Consider the following 25,386-nt stretch of genomic DNA (forward strand, 5'->3'; position numbering starts at 1 on the left):
AACAGAATTAATAAAAAAGGTTTATTTTTGAAATGAACAAATCATCTCCCCCTTGAAAAAGTGAAAATGAAAGAAAGTAACATGCTTTAGACAGTACACTTTAAAAGAGAAAACAATCAGAGGAATACAATTCAGTCACATTACTGATTGTGTACAACAAAGTACTTCAGGCTTCTCTGGTACACAGCAAAAGAGTATGCAACTAGTAATACCATATTAAGCGAAAAAACGTATATCCAGTGATCCAAGCACTATTTTAGCCAAAGCAAAAACATTTTAAAGAGATTCATAACATTTTAAAATGAACATTATCAATACTAATATGTTTATGCTGGTGTAAAGGTGGTACTAAGATACCTGATCTGTAGCATGGTAATCTTGGTGAGCTTGTTTACCTTCAGTACACTTTTACATGTTCATGATTTATTAAACAAAATATTTTAAGAAAGATGCATAAAAGCTGTGTAGTACATTCTAATTCTTGAGCACCGCCAAAGAAAAGGATAAAACAGCAGTGTCCAACTTTTCATCAATGTTTTTAAAAAAATTCTGAGCCAGGTCTGGCACTCCTTGATCAGCCTATAAAACTAAAAAAAAAAAGAAATCTGAGAAGTTGGAATCTAAAGAGCATATTTCCTCCTCACACAGTAATGCAACTGATAAAATACACTGACAGCTAATAGTTTAAAAATAAAATAGTTTATATAAGATTATGGGAAATGCCTTTCACTAAGCTGACTAGAATTAATAAAAACTTGTGAATATATCCATACACAGCATATATCCTCAAGTGGTGAATGAATAAAAGACGAGAATACTGTATACAAGATGAATACAAATTCAAAAATACTGCTAAAACAGCAAGACAGCACTACACAGCAATGTGCTCACTAATAAGGTGACAACAGTTTTGACAAAAGCATTTACACAACAGATGACTTGAAAGTGAGTCTCAACAAACATGATTGATAGGAAAAGGCTATACTGCCCTGCGAAGACAAAACAGAAACTACACTCTCGAAACTGAGTTTGAGCAAAAACTATGCCTAGATTCAGAGAAAACGGTGTACACAATGATATGAAGTCAAAGCACAATTTACTCAAACCTTTTATCCATTGTTCTTTGTTACAGAGTGTTGTGTACTTACTGTGTTTTGAAATTAGGCAGCATTGCACAGTGACATGTTCAGATTTAGACATTAAATGTCCTTCAAATCCCTTGTCATAAAAATCACAGAAAGTATGAGGATGTGCACATAGGATCCGTAGCATTAAGCATATACATAATCAGGCGTTCACCACCGGGAACGACAACTGAGCAACTACTGCAGCATATACACCCCATTTCCCACAACCAAACAAAAGAGAAAGAGAAGCAAAGAGGAAATACAGTAATCCTGTGTTTTTCATGGGGGTCAGTATTCTGTCACTTTTGCCCACTAAAGATGACTTCACATCTGCAGATTATGCTCTGAATATATTTTGAGTCCGATTTTATGGCATTGAGTGTGACCCTTCTAAACTTCCCAAGTCCCCTTCCCCACCAAGTCCACCCAAACTAGTCTAACAGCACCCCTGACTTGCCACCTCTCTTGTTCTCAAGCCTAGTTCTTATCATCCTTCTTCTCTTCTTCCTCAGAAGGGTAAGAGTGCCATGTCAGTCGCTCTTCGTAGAATGAGATGACCACCTGCGGGCACTTCACATTGGCCTCTTTGGCTGGAACGAGGTCTGCCTCGTCCGAGTTTTTCCTGTGAAGAACAGGCAGAAGGGAACATTTAAATAGAAGCACTGGAAATAATGTAATTTAGCTTAAACATTTTGTTAAAACAAAGGCCTCAGCCTGCAGAAGGCTACATTTACACTAGATTTCGTTTTAAAACGCACAACTTTTACTACGGTTACACCTGACGTCCACACTACTCAGGAGTTTTCTCTGAACTGAGACTTCTGGAAATGCTGCAGACCTGGTTTGAGCTTCGAAAACTCCAGGGTTATGCTTCAGCGTAGACGGACCAATACTGAGACTTCTAAAAACTGAAGGTGTGGCTGCCAACATTCGCTCCCTGATTGAGTCTTCAGGATCATTGCGTATCCTTTCTCTGATTCATCAAGCCGCTGTTATATGACCAGTCTGCTACTGGAACATGACAATATCAGACCAGCCTTGACAACGGTGTAAACAATAACATGGAGACAGAACTGCAAGCTTTGCTGACTTGGTTGTCCTTTTTACAGCCATTGTGCATTTTATTATACTGCAGCTGCCTACATGCGCAAGAGGCAAGCTATTATTAGAACAACTGGCAACTTGTACGCACAGTGTGCATGAATGGTCATGTAACGTGCGTATTTGGTCATGTAGTATGGATGGAGAGCTTTTCTGGAAAGCAGTGGAAAAGGCAGTATGGACAAAAATCGTTTTCATTTTAAAACGCTGTGTTAAAACGAAACACATACCCTAAGTGTGGACATAGCCTAAGAAAGAAACATTCCGCAAGTTTCACAATCTGGGTTGAGGATGAAAACTAAACTGGTTGCCAGATGTGAGAGTCTTCGGTATGAATATAAGTGTGCTACAATAAATGCTAAAAAAAAAACATTCATTATTGTAGGTTAAAGGGATAGTTCGCCCAAAAAATGAAATTTTGATGTTTATCTGCTTACCCACCGGGCATCCAAGATGTAGGTGTGTTGTTTCTTCAGTAGAACACAAATTACGATATTTAACTCAACCGTTGCCATATAATGCATGTTAGAATTAGACCCCATTGACATGCATTATATGAGCAACGTTTGGAGTTAAAAATCTTCATTTTGGGGTGAACTATCCCTTGCATCACACAATCGTTTTTTTTTTTACCAAAAGTGGTCAAGTTTTCATTATTTCCACAACTTTATTTGGCCACGCTATGGAGCACAAATTTCACAGTTAATTTTTTTTATCTTAATATTTACATACCATTTCATTAGAAACATAAGCTCGCCGCTGGAATCTGTGGCCCCAATGATACGTTCTGGATCTAACCCTCGTGAAAAGCCCCTTGGCTTGTCTTGCTGGAAAACATTAGAAAATGGTGCATTATTGCATGCAGTAAAAGTTCTTCCAAGTAGTCTTCTTTCTGATCAGCATGTCTTTATTTGGGGTTAGAATCACCTTTTTCACAGGGACAGTAAAGCAAAAAGGTGGTAAGATTGTCTTCCTAAGGCTAATTTAAATTGAATTCTGCTCAAACACAAATGATAAATTTAACCAAAAAAAACAAACAAACAAAAAAAAGTCAGTTTTTATCAAAAACAACTCTTGGATGTAAAAGTTCCCAAAGTTGAGAAATATACATATATGTATTTTTGTTAAATGTAAAAAACAAAGCTTATGCATATGCAGTGTTTCCTATTCATTACCTACTCTCTGAGGCAGCACAGAATAGACAATGACACAAATATTTTAAAACTTCTCAGAGTAACAGTTTTTGTAAAAGTGTCAAACTAAAATCAAAAGTGCAATATGATTGTGTCATTATCAAATCACAAAAGAACAATTTAATTAAACAAGTATATAGTCTGCTTGTACTGCAGGTTTTTAAAGCGCAAGAGGCACAGAAACAACATTTGTATATCAAAAGTCTAGAAAATATAATTCATCAAATGATTAAGTCTAACCTCATCTTTCCTCTTTTTAGGCCGGCTGTCTTCCCCAGCATCTGTGTCGGATTCTCCTTTCCTCTTTCCACTAGTCTCTTTCTTCTCATCGCTTGCAGGTTTATGTTTTAGCAGGTACTCTGCTATGAGATCAGGACAGTCAAGGTTGTCCTCTGGTTCCCATGTGTTGTCTTCACTAAAGAAAATAAAGTCTCAATCATTTGACAGATTTGAATGCCATTTTTTACCAGAAAAGGGCTCCACCACCAACCAAAACCTGTTGTACATATTCATTAGAAAACCATTTATTTCTCCTCTTAAGAGTTCTTTAAATAATGATAAAATACCCAACAAGTTTGCTAGGAAATCAAGTTCCATGCCTTACATGAATGCATTTTAGTAGAAATCAAGCTGATGTGTGTTACTTACTCCGAGAAGCCCTTCCATTTGAGCAGGAACTCCACTCTGCCCTTCACCACCCGTCTGTCCAGGACTTTCTCCACCACATATTCTTCCTCTTCCTCTACAACCTCCTCCACCTTCTTCTTGTTCTGTTTCTTTCCAGCAGTGGCCGCCAGCTTGTCTTCTGTGTAAAAGGAAGGTCAGTCTTTTATGTGAAAAAAACCCACATCTTTTTAAGTATTCAAACGGTTTAAAAAAAGTATCAAGTTAAACTTGAAACATACACTATGGGCCTGAGCAGAACAAACAAGCACAAACAGTGATACTTCACAAGCAGGGGGTTGTGCGCAAAAAGGAAGAGAACTTATTCAAGGTCCAAGGTCAAAAAAGTCTTGAATCTTACTGTATAGAGCAGCGTGTGCAAATTAGAGACATTTGACTGCAGTATAAAACCACAGCTCTTACGGATGGATACATTTTAGTCAGAAAATAAAATCTTTTTTAGGATGCTTATTAAAGCATGATTTATATGTTCAGATTCATTGTCTAATGTCCACCACTTAAAAGGATAGTTCATCCAAAAATGAAAATGAGTAAAATAGTCCTTTACTAACCCTCACGTAATCTGAATAATATAACTGCATAACACACCTGCCTTAAAGGGATGGTTCACCTAAAAACAAAAATTCCGTCATCATTTTCTTACTCACTGTGTTCCAAAACTGTATTTCTTTCTTTGTTCCGATGAACACAAAAAGATACGTGAAGAATGTTGGTTACCTAACAGTTGATGGGCTCCACTGACTTTCTTGGTATTTATCCCCATACTATGGAAGTCAATGGGGTGCATCAACTGTTTTGTAACCAACATTCTTTAAAATATAATCTTTTGTGTTCAGCAGAAGGAATTCATACAGGTCTGGAACAACATGAGGCAGTTTTCATTTTTGAGTGAATTATCCCTTTCATATGCTGTTCAAACGTTCACTTGTTAAGAATCAGCATGATCACAATTTTAGCATCACATTCCAAGCGGGGCAGATACCATTTTAAACTAGAACCACTTGACACTTACGACAACTTTTCATGACTAGTAAGTGACCAATTAATCAGGAGATATTGGCATCAAATATTTTGCGGTCAGCAAGAATGTTGTTTTTGAAAGAAGTCTCTTATGTTCATCAAGGCTGCATTTATTTGATCAAAATACAGTAAAAAAAAAAAAGTTTTAAATAACACTAATACGTTTAAAAATTTAATTTACTCGTTTTCAAAACCAAATGTTCAGCATCATCGGTGTCACATGATCCTTCAGAAATCATTTTTACATGATTGGATGCTCAAGAAACTTGTTTTCATCAATGTTGAAAACAGTTGTGCTGCTATTTTGTGGAAAATGACAATTTTTGTCAGGATTATATGGTAAATGGAAAGATTAAAAATAATTTATTTTTAATAGAAATCTTTTGTAACATTATACATTTCTTTACTGTCACTTTTGATCAATTGAATCAATACTTTCTGAATAAAAGCATTAATTTCTTTAAACATGAAAAAAAAACCTTACTGACCACAAACTCTTAAATAGTAGTGTAAATTTTGTGAACAAAATAGCAAATTTTATGAAAACGTCACCTGTCATTATTAAACTATTGCACATTAATATCTAGATAATTTCAATATTGGAGGTAATTCAACTCCCTAAATATCAACATCCACTACACCACAGAAGTTAACAGCTAATATGGAGAACAAATGCTTAACTACTAATTTACCCACAAATGAGGGTAATACAGCCTACACAAATTCAGGGAAATTTCAGCAACATTTTACAATTTGGTCTCATTTGTTAACACATTAGCCATGAACTACCAATGAGCAATTTAAACGTGCAGTATGCAACTTTTGGCCACTAGGGGTCACTCATTCAAAATAATAACAACAGACGTACTTTGATGACGTCGGGAAAGTGCGTGGGCTCATGGGAGTTGTTGTCATTGTCAACCAGCGAATCTGGCATCTCCAGCAGAAAACATGTTCACTGACAAGGTAATTGTTATATTACATCTCTATTATAGTTAAGTTTAGTTACGGCTTTTCACTTTATATAATGTCAATCTAATGAAATAGCAGCGAGCTACCGTTACTTAACAAACTTATCAGTAGCGTTAGCTAATGTGTGAGACAGAATGTTGTGCGGGCGGTCGCTATGTCAACACACCTATAAGTTGGTAGGCTATGTTGACATATTAACCGTGCATCATAATTTGAGTTACTCAAATTATAGATATGTTGACATGGCATCCGCGATTGTCGAACATTCTGTGTAACGTTATCAACTGTTCAATAAGGAAATACATTTCAATTTAGTTTATCATTACCAACATAAAACATAGTAATTGAGAGAACCAGCACCAGCAATACGTTGTTCATTGGAACACGCGCTGTGTCGCTCCCCACGTTCATCAATCATTCTAATAAACATTTATTTTGGAACTCAGAGATATATGAATAAGTAGATCATTATTAAATCGATATTATATGTAGCTAGTATTAACATATGATAAAAGTGACGGTCACCTTATATTAATTGACCAAGATAGTGGCATATTACCTTATGAAGCTAACGTTACCTTCTCCAGCTACATATAAAACCAATAATAGCTAGTCCATCTGCGTTTTACACATGACATCATCGTGTCACCAAATATACGGATATAAATATACTTTTGAATCAGTTTTAAAAAGTCTCAGTTTCAGTCTCCAAAAACACAGAATCCGCCTGTTTGAAAAGCCGATGCAATACAAAATGTATACGTATTCAGCTAAACGCGTCTCAATGTGGTCAAGATCGCTATGCAATATGCAAACATACAGCATGTTATGATTATATGATTATTATGTTAGCTGAATGGTTACTTAAATTACCTGTTTATTAAAACGAAAGCGAGATCAGCATATCTCTCTGCAGTCCGAGCTTGTCACGAAAATTTCGCCATCTTTCAAAGGCTTCTCCAAGGTTTACACGTCTCTTGCTTCTTCTACTGTCCCAAAATCTTCTCGGGTCATTTTTTTTCACCCGTACGTTTGCGCTTTGTTGAGCTGGCAAAACGTACAGGCAAAGAGTAGTCATGATCCATTATCGTACAGACTTTTTTATACGGGTGTTCCCCTTATACTGTCAGTGTTCCTCTTTGAGTTTGGCGGTTCCGCCGAAGTTCCGCAGGAAGCAAGACGCAAACGTGGATATGACGTGAAAGACGGGCGACATAACGGAAATAAAGACACGGTCCGTGTCTTCGAATTAAAATATTAATTTCTCTGGATTTAGAAGTTAATTGGAACTGTCGGGATAATGTAAACACACAACTTTAAAAAATATATAACATAGATATAGTGATCTTTTCTATTTTTAATGCTGAAACATTACATATTGTGCCTTTAAATACAGCTTCTAAAAAATTGTTAAAGTTAGTTACTAGAAACACAAGTCAGTTCAAATGTTACAAACAAATGAGACCTTATTTGCAAATGCTTCCCAAATGTGTTCAATATGAAACCTTTGTTCTGTCCTTTTTGTGCACCAGACCAGAATCACACCCGTGACCTTATAAATCATCAGCAGAAGCACCGCTATTAGTCAGTGACAGATAATGGATCACATGGCAGATGAAACAGCGGTCATGAAAACAGGCGGTTATCAACAACCCGTGATTCAATATATATAAAAAAAGGCTTGTTTATAAGACAAACTTTAAGGTGATCTAAACGTCTGGAAACAAACCCTCCCCCCACACACACATTTGAAAGCAAAACAGCAGTGAAGGAGAAAGTTGAGACACCTTCGGTGACGCTGGGAGCATCACTGGCTGTGTCTGTTGGTTGGCTCATGCTCGTCATGAAGGGGGGAGGCTCAGTGGAACCTTCCGGTTCCTTGTCAACGTCAACAGTGCTGAACAGAGTGAAAGTGTGGATTAGACGGGATGAGGGGGGGTCAGGTGATATCAGGGAAAGAACAACACAAGGCAGGAAATACATTTATACAGCACTGCGGATTACAGTTTGGTGGCTCTATCAAATACAGCATTTCATAGTACATGGCTCCCATCGAATTGATTTACAGTTCAAAATGTATTACAGGTATGCATTTAGAGTTAATCTCACAAAAAATGCATCCAGGTCCCACTGAAAATGTCTTGCTTAATGATTTTTTTTGGTGCATCGTTATATTTTCATTAGGACTAGGTTAAAAATATCAATCTTTTCCTTATCAAAAGATTTTCCTTGATTCTCATTTTGATTAACCAATATCGATTCTTAAATCCTAAAAAATAGGGCTGTGAATCTTTGGGTAGAATCTTTTTTCGATTCGATTCAAGAATGGTTTTTGCCAATTTTAAATGTTTCAATTCGAGACTATTCACATTAAAATTTGTTAAGATTCGATTAATTAGATTATGCATTTCTTAAATACGCATTAATAGGATTTTTTTTTTAACGCTTCTCCTAATGTGTCTTAGACGCATCGTTAACGCGCCTCTTATTTCAGTGTTGTTAACGTTTTAGTTACTTTAGCAGTATCTTTCATATTAATCATTCAATAAACGACAACTTAACGACGTTAAGGTAAATTTCACGTATCATTCATCAGAACTGTGCGTATGCATTTTAGACACTTACAAATGTGTTTGCTCCGCCCATGCAATAAATTTGCATCCTTGAATAAGCAGGGTTTTATTTCAAATGCTCAGGTATGAACCATGTCCCTACAACTTGTAACCACCAGTAGTTTGTAAGAGCAGGTTGCACATGTGCATTTCAATTTTCTGCATTATTCACAACTGTGCATGCCTAGAATGCATGTGTACGCGTACGAGTCAAAATAAGTGTACTTTCGCCTTTACAATTGTTCAGGTAGTGATGGGTCAATCATAAACGATTCGTTCATTGTGAACAATTCTTTAATATGACACAGGAACAACAAGTTGTCTTAGAGTGATTTGTTCATTTTCTGTGAATGCGCAACATCCCATAGGTTCTGTACAGGAAACTAGGATTGCTGCGATAGACGGCTTTACCTAAGGCTGGGTATTGTAATCGACTCATTTTTATGAACCGATATCGATTCTAAAAAACAAGAATTGATTCATTCTGTTTTCCGTTGATGAATGAACGTAACTGTGTAGTGCCCCTTCCATCCAATATCGCAATAATCTTCGTGCTTTGTTACTTTTGATAAGATACAAAGTCTCAGATTTTAAATTAAATCCATTTTATTAAGCAATTTAAAATGCTGTTTTGGCGCTGTTTAATATGGTTTGAAAGACCATAGTTGCACAGCTCATCTCAAGAGAAGCGGCACCACGGTGCGCACAAGAATGATCATCTCCTCCGCTTTAATATCAGATACAGCGCAAAATAAACTGTAATGAATGTTTGATTCTGAAGGTATATTAAAAGATAAAAACTGAAATCAAAAATGAAGACTGAAATCCTTATCACGTTACTGCTCATTTTCAATCGCGGAAAGACGTCAATAAAACAGCTTGTAAATAATGACACGTAATGTCACAATTACCTCAGAAAAAACATTCAGTGTCCATAAACTCAGCTCATATGCACCACATTACATTGGCTAGTCATTATATTGTGTGTTCTTCGATTTTAACGCATGTTTGAATAAATCCAAGTTTTTAAGATTGCTACCAATTCAAATGTTTATTTAAAAAAACTAATTGGAGTAGAAATATGATTACGTAATTGTAAAGTTAGTCATATAATTTTATTCATATCGAATTGTGAAATTTGTGTCAATACCCAGCCCTAGTGTTTCTTGCGTTTAGCTGCAACACCGGTTACATCACTTGCCCACTGCTGTACCCCCCACCCTCACTTATAGTAATAAAAAAAAAAAACATTTAGTTCAGTTATGCTGAGTTCACACCGCCTGATTTTAGTCCATTTTTGACAAGCCAACAGGTTATGCGCCTTCGCCAGCAAATGCCTGAAATCACAGGCAAATCGGTGCTCATGCACACGAATGACAGTCATGCAGTGTGAATTATCAAAGACGCAATCAGAGAGAATCGCAGATGAGTCGCTGATGTCAGTGAGATATTTGGCATGCTAAATATCTGGACCGGTCGGCAATTCAAACTCCAGCTGTGTGAAATGTGTTTTGACTGAAAATGACCTACAGCCAATGAAAGAGCAAGATACAGGGCAGCATGAAGTTTGGGGAGGAGTTGTAGAGCAGAACATCAATATTTAATAGATATATTCACAATTATATCAAACAGAAACAAAGCACAAACATTTGCTTGACCAGCCGCCGCAGCAGCACATTGCAAAATTATTTATTTACCTCAAACTCTCTTTGCAGAACACAATCCTTGCTTCCTGCGTCTCCCCAAGAGTTTCTTCCGCCATAATCTTTTTTTCTTTTTCTCCTTTTCGCTGCAAATCAGCGCAACATACAATTTGGATAGCAAGCTTTCTGCAGTCTATCATTTTTAATAACAACTCCGGTCTGATGCACCCGTGATCTGTGATTTCTTGTCATTGCCCACGTGTTTTCTTGTGAAACAGTTTGTGGACTATACAGTTGTCTGCGATTTTTCAAATTGTAAAGTCATGCAATGTGAAACCCCATTGCCGATCCATCGTGCAGTGCAGTGTGAACACAGCAGTGACTGAATGCTGGCCCAGATAGTCATGCAGTGTGAAAAGAGCAGAAATGTGACGAGTTTGAAAATCATGCAGTCTGAACTCGGCATTAGAGAACAGACACCACAATTAAAAACTGAATGTCTCTTGTCAATGCAGCTTGAGAAAAGTGAGAGTGGCAGCAAAGATCAGCAGGAGTCTTCACCTCACTTCGGCCATTTCGTCTAACCATTGAAATTTGGTTTCGAACCTCAATGTAAAAGCACCTATTTAAGCAAGTCTGTCATTGTACTGTGTTGTTGTGTTTTTCATTAAAAGGGTTAATTCACCCAAAAATGACAATTCTGTATGTCTCCTGCACTGTTTCCACACGCCAGCTCCTGCATGTGTCGTGGTGCTCACGTGAACAGTATCGCCCGATGGTAAGGCGGTGTTCTGCAGTAGCTCTGACATAACTCGGAAGCGCTGCGCCGTATTTACTACGTAAACAGTGTATGAGACCGACATAAACGAGAAGAAACTGTTGAATAAAGTTGTTCTTTTTGTTAGTTTTTTTTATGCGCACAAAAAGTATTCTTGTAGCTTCTAGTGTTGTCACAATACCAAAATTATGACTTCGATACGATACCACACTAAAATACCTCAACACCGATACTAAATCGATACCACTGTAGAAAAAAAAAAAAAGTTAAAGTAACTGAATAATATGACAACAGACCTTATTATTCACCGTTTTATTTTTTTAAACTAAATATTCACTTGGCCAGCATGTTCGTGCCCTGGTTTTTGACCATTCCCTCCTTTTATTGCTATAACTGCCAATGTGAACATCTGGTTGCATAAATTTTGCCTCTGTGTCGCAATCTCTGTTTGAAACCTGCAATTGCAGTTATGCGTAGTTATCATCTGTACGCGAGTTGTGCATCGGTGCAGCTCCTCAGTGCGGCTGAATCTAATGTTTTGAGGTGAATGTGAAGCTGTCAGACACAGTACCAGTGTGGATTCTGTACTATCTTGAAGTATAACCTAAATAACAATTTTCACTGGAAAATGTAATCTGAACAAATAACATGTCTGCCACTTTTGGGAAAAAAACATTACAATAAATCACACTACCAACGGTGATTAAATCTAATGATCACTCGTTTCACATCAAAAACCGTGCAAATTATTACTACGTTATACTTTGTTCTCAAATGGTTAATGTTAACAGCTTTAGCATTGCGTGACTGTATTTAGTGTTTATTAGCGTTACCTATAGATTTCAATGTACAGTCTAACCTTTGCGTTTGACTACGGGTGAATCTCCAGTTGTCACTGATGTCATTTGGCCCTTTCTGGATTACAATCCGCCATTAAATGAGAAGTTTACTCACTCCAGCTGCTGAGAGAAAAGGCTCTGAATGATCCGATGAAGAACATGCGGTCCCTCCTCATGTGCATTACACTAGCTGGACTCTTTAGTTGTGACCCAAATGACGCACTATACACCATGCACTATGTCCTCAACCATGTAGCGCAGGGGTGTAAAACCCTGGTCCTGGAGGGCTACCACCCTTCAGATTTTCTCTTCAACCTGAATAAAAAACTCACCTAAACCAGCTAATTATGGTGTTTAGGACTGCTTGATAATTACAGTCAGGTAGGTAATTATCAATTATCCAATTGGAGCAGGATTGGAACTGAAATCTGCAGCACGGTAGCCCTCCATGAGCAGGGTTGGACACCCCTGGTGTAGTGTATAAACTTTACATGATTTTGTCATTCAACATTGGAATCTGCTAGTGCCGCCTCCTCTACTACACAATTAAAGCTACAACAGTCAAGTGCATAAAGTGTCCAACATTCCACACTGTTTTCTCCGTTAACTAAAGCCGCCTTTCCACTGCACACGACAAACGACCGCCGTCGGACCGGAAGTCATTCATTTCCAATGGAGAGTCATACAGGGATTGCGTGGGGTGCCGACCATATGCGAATGCGGAATTTACGGATCCGATTTGAGCTTCGGATGCGTTCAAATATTTGAACTTGAGCGACTACACCGTATGCGACACGCCGACCGGATGTGATGTATTCCAAAGTTGTCCAATCAAATCAGTTTGCGCGCAAGTTGAGAATTATTATTCTTTTTGTTCATCAGGTTTTATCTTGTTTTACAACCTTTTTAAAAATGCATAATAGATGAATATTAAATTATATATTTTTCTAAATAAATCTGCCGAATGGGTCGGGGTCAGCCGGTAATTAAAACACACATACACACACACAGGCATGTGCCGATATCAATTTTTCATGTTGCGATTAATTGATGAAGTTTTATCACGATATACGATATTACCACGATATTGAAATAAGTTGCAAAAAAAAGTGTTGCCATAGCATAACAGCTTTAAGAACTATTTTGTAAGAACAAAAACAACTGAATGTTTAAATACAATAATGCACCAAAATATATACAGCTCTGGAAAAAAAATTAAGAGACCCCTCATTGAGAAATCAATGTTATGTGGTCTCTTGATATTTTTCAGAGCTGTAAAAGTAAAATTTTCAAACAAATTAAATTGCAAAAGAATTAGGCTATAAAGAACAACAGGTAGGCTTACAAATTACAATAAGGTTATTTAATGCATTAACTAAGATTGAGCAATAGCTACATTTAGTAAATAAAGTATAATGTTTTTGTTAATGTTAGTTAAGAAATACTGATCATTGTTAGCTTTATCTTAGGTCCATTAAAAAAGTTAGTTTGATTTTGATTTTAATGTTATTAAACAGTAACTAAGAAATTAACATAGAATGATTAATTCTTTATAAGTATTTTTCATTGTCAGTTTGGTAATAATGAATTAACATGTTAACTAATGATGTCGTATGTCTCAAGTTTTAGTGTACAATAACAAATAACCAGAACAGTTCTAATTATTAGGGCATGTTGTAGTCCAGATTAAAACATAAAAATGTTTAAGTTTGAAAATAAATAGCCTATTAAGTCTTTAAGAATGGCTGTTTTAAAAACTACACGCGTTTTGTTTGTTTGTTTGCTGGTTTCCGGGGTAACCGGCCGCATTCTGCAGTTCATCAGCGCCCTCTGCTGTCACTGAGCGGCACTTCAGCAGCGCGTCTCCTTCATCGGTTCAGTCATGTGCAAACACACGTTGGGCTTGTTTATATCTGAGCGCGTGTCCCTTTGACGCAGAATACAGCAGTGTTGAGCATTTATAAGGTTGATGGGCAAAGTATTCTTGAGTGCATTATAAAAAAATGATAAATTGTTAATAAATTATTATTTACGATATTTTAAAGTGCCCACGATAACAATATCGTGCATATTCATTATCGTGATAAATCGCATTATCGAAAATCGGCACATGTCTACACACACACAATCATTATATTCAATGTGTGAATAAGAGTAAACTGTGTTATTTAGTGCTGATATTAGATAGGTCAGCGGCTGCTGTCTGGCTCTTGTGTAACGATCGCTGCGCCGCTCGTGTGTGTGTGTGTGTGTCTGTGAGAGTGAATCGTAGTTCACCTTAGTAGTTTAACTTATGTGATCTAGTTTACTAGTTTGAGGCGGCTGGTTTTGGTCCTATGGCTGTTGGAAGAATGAACAGATCAGAGAATAAATTAAAAAAACACTTAAAAGACGCAGTGTGTCGTCATGTTTTTGACTACCGTATATGAGAAGGTTGCGATATGATTCTAGAGAAGTATACAAATGAGACTGCAAGATCTCTCCCATGTTGCCGTGTACGATCATAACATTTCCGTGCGACTGCCACTAGGGGGCAAACTCCGACAGTCGTGTCCGAATGTCGTGTGCAGTGGAAAGGCGGCTTTAGTGCATCATCCGGGTATTTGAAGTGCACTTTTTCTTTTTGGAATTTACAGTGTGAACACACTACTTACACTATTTATACTTAAAAACGTCATAGAACTGTGCACAAGTATGCGAAATTGGGACACACCTTTACTTTATGTATACAGACCATAGACTGTATAAAAATATGGATGTGGCATCACCCATAGGTTTCCAATGAGCCGCTCTAAAGTGTAAAGTAGGGGCGAGCTAGGCATTGCCATTTTGCGAGCGAGTCATCTCGTGTCCTCCCCGGATTACCACGCCCTTAATTATGCAGAACTTTAAGGCTTTATATAATGTAAACAAATGAGTTATAAATGAATAAATAAAAATCACCACCCTCACAGTTGTCATGAAGTTCAAAATTAGCCTTATAAGCCAAAAACACAATCTGTACCAGGCTGTAAACATGTTTTTTTTTCTGCTGTAATGTTGGGAATTTTAACATGGGGCTCAATAAGATTCTGCTCCCTTCTGGAGCCTAATGGCCAGTCGAGGAACTGCAGTTTAGCGGCGCATTCACACGGGGCGTAGGCGTTAACGCTTGACGGAGGGCGTGGCTGAAGCTGGGTGCTGACGCGATCGTCATAGTGACAACAGCCAATCACATTAACTTGCCGCTTGGACCAAAACACAACACAAAAAAAGCGCCTTTTTTGGTTGTATGTGCGAGTGCGATTGCCTGTGTAGCTGTTGTCAGCGCACTGCACAGGTGCACAAAGCTGTTAAGTACATTAAATCCTGAAAAAGCGTCGACAGCGGGAAGAATATCACGTAGTGGTCCAGGAGCTGCGTCTGGATTTTTAACGGTCTATGGTCTGGATGGTTCACGGAGCAGTAATGAACGCAATTGGCTAGCGTCTACTGAGGATATTTGCATACGGCGATCTGATTGGATGACGCCTGCGCTGGCGCTTGAAAAGTTGAGAATTCTTCAACTTCTGCCGCTTGCAACGCGAGTGAAGCGCCGCGACGGAACCCACAATTCAGTTCGGCAACGGATGATGTCACCCATTCAAAGTAAATGGGAAGCGTTAACGCCTACGCCCCGTGTGAATGCGGCGTAAGTTTCTTCCACATTGGCTTCAAGAAAGATTGCGGGATGTTGCCGCTTGATACAGACGTGACGTAATGACGCAAAGCAATGCTTGAATTTCCTGCGGAAATCCACCAGTACTACTCTAATTATAACTATTACACGCTCACTGTTGTGAATAGGGCTGAGGTTAGGAAATAGCTTTGAATACTGGCCTGTTGAGTAATTGCTGATTTCGGATTAATTTTAACCACAAAAAAAGTTAAAGCTACACTGTGTAACTTTTTTAGTTTATTCTTAGCTAAAAACACTTAGTTATTTCAAAAATATATGGGCTCATAAATGTAAATTTCCTTCTTTCAAGTAATAAAGTATTCTCGTAAGTTTATAATATGCCAGTGAAAATACATACGGGTGAGGGGTTCGAATGCTGGTCGCCATGTTGCCCCTCCATCTTGAAAGTACATTAGCCAAAGAGGGACATAGCAGTAAATTCAAGCTTCGCCTTTCGTGTTTTAACACTCGACGGCACAGTGTCGAATGTGAAGAGGGGGATTGCCATGTTAATCTTGGAATAAATCGGCCACCGTAGGAGTTCAAACGAAATCAGAATTGAGAGGAACAGAAACTATTATTCACTGGATCATATACCTTTTCACCGCTAGATGGGGGAAAATATCACAGTGTAGCTTAAAGGACTTGCACTGCAGCTTAGTCTGCAAATGTGCATCAACAAATCAAAAGAAGGCTGCCCTTTTGTTACCTTAAAGGGTTAGTTCACCCAAAAATGAAAATTATTTCATTAACTACTGACCCTCATGTCGTTGGACACCCGTAAGACCTTCGTTCATCTTCGGAACACAAATTAAGATATTTTTGTTTAAAGCTGATGGCTGAGAAAGGCTTCAGAAAGGACTCCATTGGCATTCAGTACATTCCCACTCACAAGACCCATAAAAGGCACTAAACACATCGATACAAAGACCATCTCACTACAGTGGCTGTACAATAATTTTACGAAGCGACGCGAATAGTTTTGTGTGGGAAATAAAATCTAAATTACTTTATACGCCAAGTTATTGTCTTCCGTGTAGGTCTCGGATGTGAACTCACGCGATAGTGGCGTATCTGAACCAGCGTCATATTCTCACGCATACGTCGAGTTCACGTCAATAACATGGTGGATAAAGTCGTTATTTTGATTTTTGTGAACACAATAACTATTTTCGTCGCATTGTAAAATTATTGTGCAGCCACTGTAATGAGATGTGTTTAGTGCCTTTATGGGTCTTGTGAGTGGGAATGTACTGAATGCCAATGGAGGCCTTTCTGAAGCCTTTCTCAACCATCAGCTTTCAACAAAAATATCTTCATTTGTGTTCCGAAGATGAACGAAGGTCTTACGGATGTCCAACGACATGAGGGGGAGTAATTAATTAAATATTTTTCATTTTTTGGGTGAACTTACCCTAGTAACCTTAGTGAACTGACTAAAACAATACACGTGTGTTTTGCTTTTACGGGGCTATGAGCAAACACTCTCCAGGCTGAAGCACTGAGATGTGTTACCTAAAATGGGCGTAGGATCACAAAACCAAAAAAATTAAGCACATTTTTATTCTTAACACTTGATCTCACCTCTTCACTTCTAAACGAAAGCAATAACCATCCTTATGTTATGTCTTCATATCAACAGTGTGTTAGGACCAGTGCACCTCTCGCGCAGTTAAATATTCGATTGAACTTCCGACGAGCACGCGCAAACGCCTTGCCAGAATGTTCGGGCCATTTCAGCCAGCAAGACAAAGTTACATTTTAGAGTAGTAATGCAATTGCAAACGACATGTAGATCTCTTTTTTTTTTTAAAGAAAGGGGGGGAAATAAAGCAATTATTCCCGAGTCCCTTTAACGACACGCGTGTGCGAGAAAGGCGTTTCTGCCTCGCGCGGAGATGGGCTGAACTGACCCTTTTAAACGCATAATTGTGGGTCCACAAGCTACCATGACACCAACAACTTTTATATTGAACGATAAATGCATGCATAAAACGTTTCAATACACATTATATTTAAGCGTATAAACCCACAAATGGCCCTAAAACCCGAGACACCGACTAGCATTGTGGCTAATGTTGCAGAAGCATGGTCGCTCACTTCTCCATGTTGACCTGGATCCGAGGAGAAAACTACCAAATATCTCGAATATGACTAGATATTATTCAAGAGCAATTCGTAACTTAAAGTAGCCTACTCAAAACATCTGCCAGTTAAATATAAAAATGCATCACATTCCTTAATGCAAACATAGTCAGTCCTATAGTTGGTTTCACAATCTGCATGCAGCGCCACTTACCTGTGAATTACGGAATGAAGGGCGAAATAACACCAAATAAGGTGATTGCCTGCAGATACGGCGGCTTTAAGTGTCTACAAACGTTTGAAATCTGTCGAGTGGGTAAAGAGTTTGCTATTAGTTTATCGAGGTTTCTTGGATGGTCAGACAAAAGGTAACGCTACACGCAAGCTGCCTCCAGCAACCCGCCAATTCCGACGGAAAGTACGTGCCTCCGTACGTACGCGCCTACTTGGTGGTGCATGCTGGGAGTTGTAGTTTTATTTGCACAATGTATACACAAAAAACGCTGCGTTTTGTTGTGCCCTTCGAATATGCCTCAAAATCAAATATAATGTTTATTCAAGAAATGTAACATTTAAGTGTTTAAAAGCCTTTTCTTGATAATTTGGCTACTGGTCTTTAGCTTCTTCAGAGAACAGACCTTTTGAAATTGCCTAAAGGTTTTCCAAAGGGTTTCACCAGATCAACCTCAAACAATGCCTCAAGAAGAAGTTTGAAAGCACTTAAAGCACTTGCTTTTCTCAAAACTGAACATGCTATAGCCTAGGCCTAATGTTACATTTAGTGTATTTATGAACATTGTTGATATTATCATAAATTATATTTTATATGAAAAAGTATGTGGCTGTGTAAACTAACATCCAAACTATTTTTTGTTTTTTGTTTTCATAAAAAGGGGGGAAATTGTTGTGGAGGGTGTTAGGAAACGGAATAGGAAATGTGTGGAGTTTATTTTTCTCTCATCTGTTGGTTCAGATTCCTGTGAAATCTGACCTGATTTCATTACCTGTTGACAGTGTAAATATCTTGATATAAAAGCCTTCTTGAATAAAGGATGTGCTTATATTCTATTTAGTAGTCTATAAATAATATATATTTATTTATATATTTTATCTATATTATTTATTTATTTATTTATTTATTTATTTATTTATTTATTTATTTATTTATTTATTTATTTATTTATTTATTTATTATTTTACTTTTATTCACCAAGGCAAGGACACATCAAATCGATCAAAGTTACAGTAAAGACAAATAAATATTGTTCTTTTGAGCTTTCTATTCATTTTTTATTATTATTATTATTTCCACAAAAAAGGCAGCACAACTGTTTTAGCATTGATAACAAAAAGAGATGTTTCTTGAGCATAAAATCTTCATCGAAGGATTTCTGAAGGATTATGTGACAAGAAGACTGGAATAATGATGCTGAAAATACAGCTTTACATCAAAGGAACAAATAAAATTGAAAATGTGTTACAATAGAAAAGTTTTTTAAAACATGTAAAAAAACATATATTTAATATATTTTTATATATTCATATATTATATAATACAGTAAAAAATATGTCTGTAAATAATACAGTCTTGGTGAGCTTAAGAGATTTCTTTCAATTTAAAAAAATATCTTACTGAACTTTTGATTATAACCCAGTTTCACAGACAAGGCTTAAGCTATCCCAGGCTAAATGTTTGAGTTGTTTTAACTTAAAGCAACTTCACAGATCTTTTTTTTCACACCAGTCATATTCCAAGGCACATCTTAAAAATGTACATAAAGGAACTGTGTGTAAGAAATTTATTTCAGTTAATCATAAAATAGCCCTGATGTATCACTAGACATTACGAAATACTGTTAATTTCAAATACATACATCACTGAAAACAGTAGTCCGGCCAGGATATTGTCATTATTGTCATTAAAGTTGTTGTTGCAGCCCTCAACTGATGTTGATGTTGACATGTTGTGTTTTGGCCTGAAGCTCCGCCCTCCTATTGACCAATCATGAAGTCAGTAGTGTTTCTGCATCCGGGTTGCCAGATCTGCTCAACCTCGAGTCAGGGGAAGGGGAGAGCGGATACACTGCTCTACTGTCATTAGAAAGTGATTGCAGTACCAGTTTTGGCCACAATCTATTCCTTTAAATGTCCTAATTTAGCTAATCCTGCTTGTCTGTGAAACGTCTCAGGTTTTTCACGTAACCTATGTTCTCTGAATAGGGAACGAGACGCTGCGTAGTGACTTATATGGGGTACGCCCCTGGGCGTGCCGATTGTCTGAAGCCCTTGTAGAATCATACCAATTAATTGGCTGATGGCGCAGCGCCGCCCCTCTAGCTCAACACCTTTGAGCTATACTGGTGCCCGCCATCTTCTCCCCAGATTTCTCTGCTGAACAAGGTGGCTTGTAGGCAGTGCGGGGAGCTTGGCAGTGTACGCAGCATCTCGTCCCCTATTCAGAGAACATAGGTTACGTGAAAAACCTGAGACGTTCTCTTTAATAGGTTCACTCGACGCTGCGTAGTGATGCATATGGGGAATGTTATACCACACACGCCAAGCTAAAGCGCTGCCGTATCTGACATGAACATCAGGCAGACCTGAACGGCTGGATTAACCTGACAGAACATGCGAACCCGGAGCAATGTCAAGATCCAAACTATAAAATTTGACAAAGGTGTGCGGTGAGGACCATCCTGCCCCGTTGGAAGAGTGCTTGAGAAGAGGACACACCTCTAGTAGAATGTGCTCTAATGCCCATAGGAGAAGGAACTCTGCGCACCTCGTAAGCTAAAGAGATAGCCTCTGTCACCCAGTGTGAAATTCTCTGTTTCGACGCGACAAGCCCACGGTGGCCGGCTCTGAAACACACCAACAATTTATTAGACTTCCTCCAACCAGGGGGGGGGGGGGGGGTGACCTGCGAGCGGAAAGAGGTGGACAAAACCTTGGGCACAAGCAAGCCTCGCTAACAGAGAGGGCTTGTAAGTCTCCCACTAACTTCAAGGAAGTTAGAGCCAATAAAAGAGCAACCTTAAGAGTAAGAACCCGCTCCGGGGCTGACTCTAATGGTTCAAAGGGAGCATCCGTCAATCCCTCCAGGATGATAGATAAGTCCCAGGAGGGTACACCAGGTGAGCGAACTGGTCTCAGGCACCTGACCCCCCTCATAAAGGATGAGACTAACAAGTGTTTCCCCAAAGGGGCTTCATACAACTCCCTGTGAGTGGCGATAGCCGCTACATACACTCTGAGCATAGTGGCAAACTTCTCCAGTAGAAATTCCAGAACTGAATTAATAGGGCATTCGACTGGACTTCTATTGTGGGCTGAGCACCATGCCTGAAAAACTCTGGGGCTCTGGCATTAGCGATGGTCTCCTGCACGTCCGCAGGTAGACCGGCCCTTAAGACTGACGCCCTCTGATAGGCCACACTCACAGCTTCCAGATCTCGGGATGAGGATGCCAGATCCTGCCCTGAAGCTGTGAAAGCAGATCCTCTCTGACTGGAATCTCCCAAGGAGGGGAGTCTCAAAGAAGAATCAGCTCCGAGAACCACATCTGGCACCAGCAGAACACTGGCCTCACTCTCTCTCACTCTGTGCAGAACTGCCAGAATCAGCTTGATGGGTGGGAAAGCATAGAGCCTCAGCCTCCGCCAGGGGTGAGTGAACGCATCCACTCCCAGCGGCGCGTGAGGGTTTAGAGAGAACCAAAGCGGGCACTGGGCCGACTCCTCTGTGGGGAAGAGGTCCACCTCCGCTCTGCCGAACTGCTCCCAAATTTGGGCTACTATGAGAGGATTCAGCATCCATTCCCCTGACCTGAGTTTCTGCCTTGAAAGGAAGTCTGCCGCGAGGTTCAGAACTCCGGGGACATTAACTGCCCTGAGGGACAGGAATTTGCCCTGGGCCCACAGGAGGAGACGGCGTGCATGCCTATCCGAAGGCCCAGGAAGACTGCTTTCAGCTCTAGGCAGTTTATGTGCCAGGCCCGAGTCTCCACCGTCCAGATACCGCATGCTGGACGGCCTTCGAACATCGCACCCCAACCGGTGAGAGAGGCGTTCGTCCTAACCATCTGGCGGCGGAAAACAACCCCCATGCCGACCTCTTTGGAGAAAATAAGGGTCTCGCCACACTGATAGGGCTCGAAAGCAAACTTGCGACACCCTCAGTAGGCGGTAGGGAGATCCAGTAGACCGGACCTCTCCACGTTTCATCCACCAATGGAAGGGTCTCATGTGAAGCAGCCCCAGAGGAAGGACTTGGGAGGCTGCAGCCATGAGGCCTAAAAGCCTGCGGCATGTCCCTACAGAAACATGATGGCCAGGCTTGAAGCGGGCCAGAAATGTCCTGATACTGGAAATCTGGGCGGGCCTGCATTGACACGGAATCCAGACAGACCCCTAAGAAGGTGGTCTGTTGGGATGGTAAGAAAACACTCTTGACGGTGTTCACACTTAGGCCAAGGGAACGAACATGGCGAAGCACAGAGCCCCTGTGAGCATTCGCCATCTCCCTGGACTGGGCCAGAAGGAGCCAGTCGTCCACGTAGTTGAGTATTCGGATGCCCTGGAGCCTCAGCGGGGCCAGTGCAGCATCCACACACTTTGTGAACGTCCTTGGCACCAGAGCAAGGCCGAAGGGGAGCACCCTGTACTGGAAAACCTTCCCTCCGAAGGCAAACCCGAGGAGCTTCCTGTGTCTTTGGATGACCTAAATATGGAAAATGCATCTTTCATGTCTATCGACACAAACCAATCCCCTGAACGAACCTGAGCAATGATCGACTTCAACGTCAACATCTTGAACCTGAAAAGTTCAGACGTCGGAGGTCTAATATGGGCCGCAGACCACCGTCCTTCTTCGGAACTAAGAAGTAACGGCTGAAAAATCCTCGCTCTACATCCGTAGGCGTTACTTCCTCTATCGCTCCCTTGAGAAGGAGGGAGGACAGCTCCTCTTGTAGTACAGAAGCCTCTGAGGTGCTGTGTACTACAGTATGGAGGACCCCACTGAAGCAAGGCGGGTTGCGGCAAAACTGAAGTGTGTAGCCCAGCTGAATCATGCGCAGCATCCAGGGTGACACTCCTGGAAGACATTTCCACTCTTGGACGAAATGAGAAAGAGGAAGAGGAGTAGTGGAGTGGAGTGCAGTGGGCATACCTGATTTAGGGTGCCAATCTGGATCTACGTGGAAAGATCGTCCGGCCGCAACGGAAACTCAACTGCGTCCATATGCGGCGAGGAGGCTGCGATGACCTGAGTGGGAAACGTAAGGTCCACTGACAGCCTCACCAAATAAATGCTTCTAAGAAACGGGCGCGTCGAGAAGGAAAACCGTCTCCTTGTCGCGAATCTCACTGAGGTTTAACCAAAGGTGGCATTCAGCGGCCACCAGGCAAGCCATCGAGCACGCTACCGCATGCGCTGTGTGCTTAGTAGCCCGTAAGGCCAAATCCGTGGCCATGCGAAGCTCTTTTACAGCCTCAGGCGTAACACCGCCACCCTCATCCATCTCCTTAACACTAGAACTGCCATGACGGTCAAAATGACCGTTTTGAAATGTATATGTACAATAACTTTGTTGAATAATTTTTTTTTTTTTGTGACTTTTGCTAAAAGTGTTTCTATTTTTACTTACAATAGATTTTATATAAATTATATAAAAGGCAACAAAAATATGAGCATTTCTACCTATTAAAGCCATAACGGTCATATTGACTGCTCTAAATCTCGCGCGATTCTATTGTTCTTTCTCGCGGCTTATTGTCTCTGTCAGACAATATTTATATACAATATTTATTGCCTGATAAATTTGGCATCAAATTTTGTCTGGCTGCTGATGTCCGTTCGAAATACATGCTGAATGGGGCTCCGTTTCGGGGTAAAGAGGAGGCACGGAACAGAGGTCAGCTTGTGAGAGATTACCACAACACCAAGTAGCCTATGGGGTGGATGTCCAGAGACAGTGCCAGGTGCGGAGAATCTGCAGATAAAATAAAACACACGACGACTGCTGCAAATGCCAAAAACCCGTGTGTGTAAATTCTGCGAGAAGAACAGAAGTAACTTGTGCTGACTGTGAATCTTAAATAGCCAAGCACGATATAGATATATTCAATATAAAATTTGTCGCATAATTGTTTTACGGTTCCAAACTTCGTTCGTGACTTTTTTAGAGCTGCTTGTTTCCAGCTTATGTTCTGTATAATATATAATAATAGGCCTATATGTTACGGTACAGACTAGATGGAGACAGGAGATGTTTAACAGAGTTCATTGCAAGGGCACCAGTAGAGAGTGAAGTGAGGTGACGGTGAATCGGGTTCTTGGGTGAAGAGGAGATGAATGGAGAACACAGAACACACACACGCTGGACACTGGAGATCGTCGGAGACTTGGAATTAGCTGGAGAATGAAGTTACACACTTCGAGGGAGTCCATAAGGTAAGCAGAGCAGGTTAGTACCTTGTGCAAATGAGACCGGACACTGTAGTGTGTGTGAGCGTGTGTTTTATGCTGTGTGTGTGTGTGTGTGTGTGTGTGTGTGTGTGTGTGTGTGTGTGTGTGTGTGTGTGTGTGTGAGTGCTGATGAGGTGCAGGTGCGTGTAATCAGTATTCTGGGGAGAGTGCACGTGCACTGTAAAAAATTATTTAGAAAAAAAGTTACCTGGTTGCCTTAAAATTTTGAGTTCATAGAAATTAAAATTTTGAGTTAATACAATGAACATTTTTTGAGATTCGACAACCGTTATTAAAAGATTATTAAAAGATTTTGTAAGCATATTGGGTAATTATGTGTCTGTGATTTCTGGCAGTGAAACATGCCAAATTGTGCTATTGTCATGATTTATCAAATTTTTTATGTGGTTCAGATACAAAAATATTTTGAGTTTCTATTTATTAAACTAATTTCCTTCATTGTATCAACTCAAATTTTTAATTTCAATAAACTCAAAATTTTAAGGCAACCAGGTTACTTATTTTTTTAAGTTAAACCAACAAAAACCATCACAAATTTTTTACAGTGTGGGGTGTCAGTGACGTGGGAGCCTGGCGTGTCTGTGACAATATAAGGGTTATAACATTTTTTTTTCATAATCAAATAGATCATTTTAAATGTTATTTTGTTGTTCTGAGTTATGTAACATAAATACAGAGAAATACTGAATATGCAATAATTACATTTTACCATAAAATGGTATTTTAACTAAATAAAAAATGTACATGTTGGTGTTATTATTATTATTTTTTTAATAATCCTAACTCATTAATCAATACATTAATCTCTCATTTGGTCAATTTATTTAGAGATTATAGAATTTATAATATAGCAGTCAAAATGACCGCTCACGGCTGTTCTAGTAGATTTGGAATTCTAGCATTTCTAGTGTTAAGAACGTAAGCTTGTCAGGCTTGGAGAATGGGCATAGTATGGAGGGCCAAGCCAGCCTGACCAGCCGCGACGTAGAACTTGCCGATTAGAGCGGAAGTAGTCCTAAATGGCTTAGAAGGGAGGATAGGGCGAGATTTCCAAGTGTAGGCCGAAGAAGGTGAAAGATGAGAGACCGCTGTGTCTTGACCGCCAGAATGGCGGAATAACCGCGCTCCACAGAACCAACGAGGTTA

General features: G+C 39.6%; 1 protein-coding gene across 2 annotated transcripts; it reads right to left on the bottom strand.

Moving 5' to 3' along the window:
• Positions 1-7: 7 nt before the first annotated feature.
• cbx1a (chromobox homolog 1a (HP1 beta homolog Drosophila)) lies at positions 8-18,175 on the bottom strand. Of its 2 annotated transcripts, XM_067460273.1 has the most exons (7): positions 17,966-18,175; positions 10,407-10,498; positions 7,885-7,994; positions 4,070-4,226; positions 3,662-3,836; positions 2,961-3,055; positions 8-1,749 (listed from the first exon to the last, which is right to left on the bottom strand). In XM_067460273.1, exons 2-7 carry the CDS (start codon positions 10,469-10,471, stop codon positions 1,605-1,607), a joined length of 747 nt encoding a protein of 248 aa, XP_067316374.1. In that variant the 5' UTR covers positions 10,472-10,498; positions 17,966-18,175; the 3' UTR covers positions 8-1,604. The 2 variants fall into 2 exon arrangements, with proteins under 2 accessions (XP_067316374.1, XP_067316381.1); XM_067460280.1 differs by lacking the exon at positions 10,407-10,498 and having other exon boundaries at positions 17,966-18,174.
• Positions 18,176-25,386: the final 7,211 nt, after the last annotated feature.

The sequence above is a fragment of the Pseudorasbora parva genome, chromosome 2 (assembly GCF_024679245.1).
Source record: "Pseudorasbora parva isolate DD20220531a chromosome 2, ASM2467924v1, whole genome shotgun sequence".
NCBI classification, from domain to species: Eukaryota; Metazoa; Chordata; class Actinopteri; order Cypriniformes; family Gobionidae; genus Pseudorasbora; species Pseudorasbora parva.

Bases quoted from the DNA above. Each gene is read 5' to 3' on its own strand.
- cbx1a (XM_067460273.1), bottom strand. From the start codon at position 10,471: ATGGCGGAAGAAACTCTTGGGGAGACGCAGGAAGCAAGGATTGTGTTC. The intron at 4,227-7,884 runs GTGTCTCAACTT...CCTTTTACACAG, and splicing joins TGCTCCCAGCGTCACCGAAG to AAGACAAGCTGGCGGCCACT. The intron at 1,750-2,960 runs GTATGTAAATAT...TGTTCTTCACAG, and splicing joins CTTATGTTTCTAATGAAATG to GAAAAACTCGGACGAGGCAG.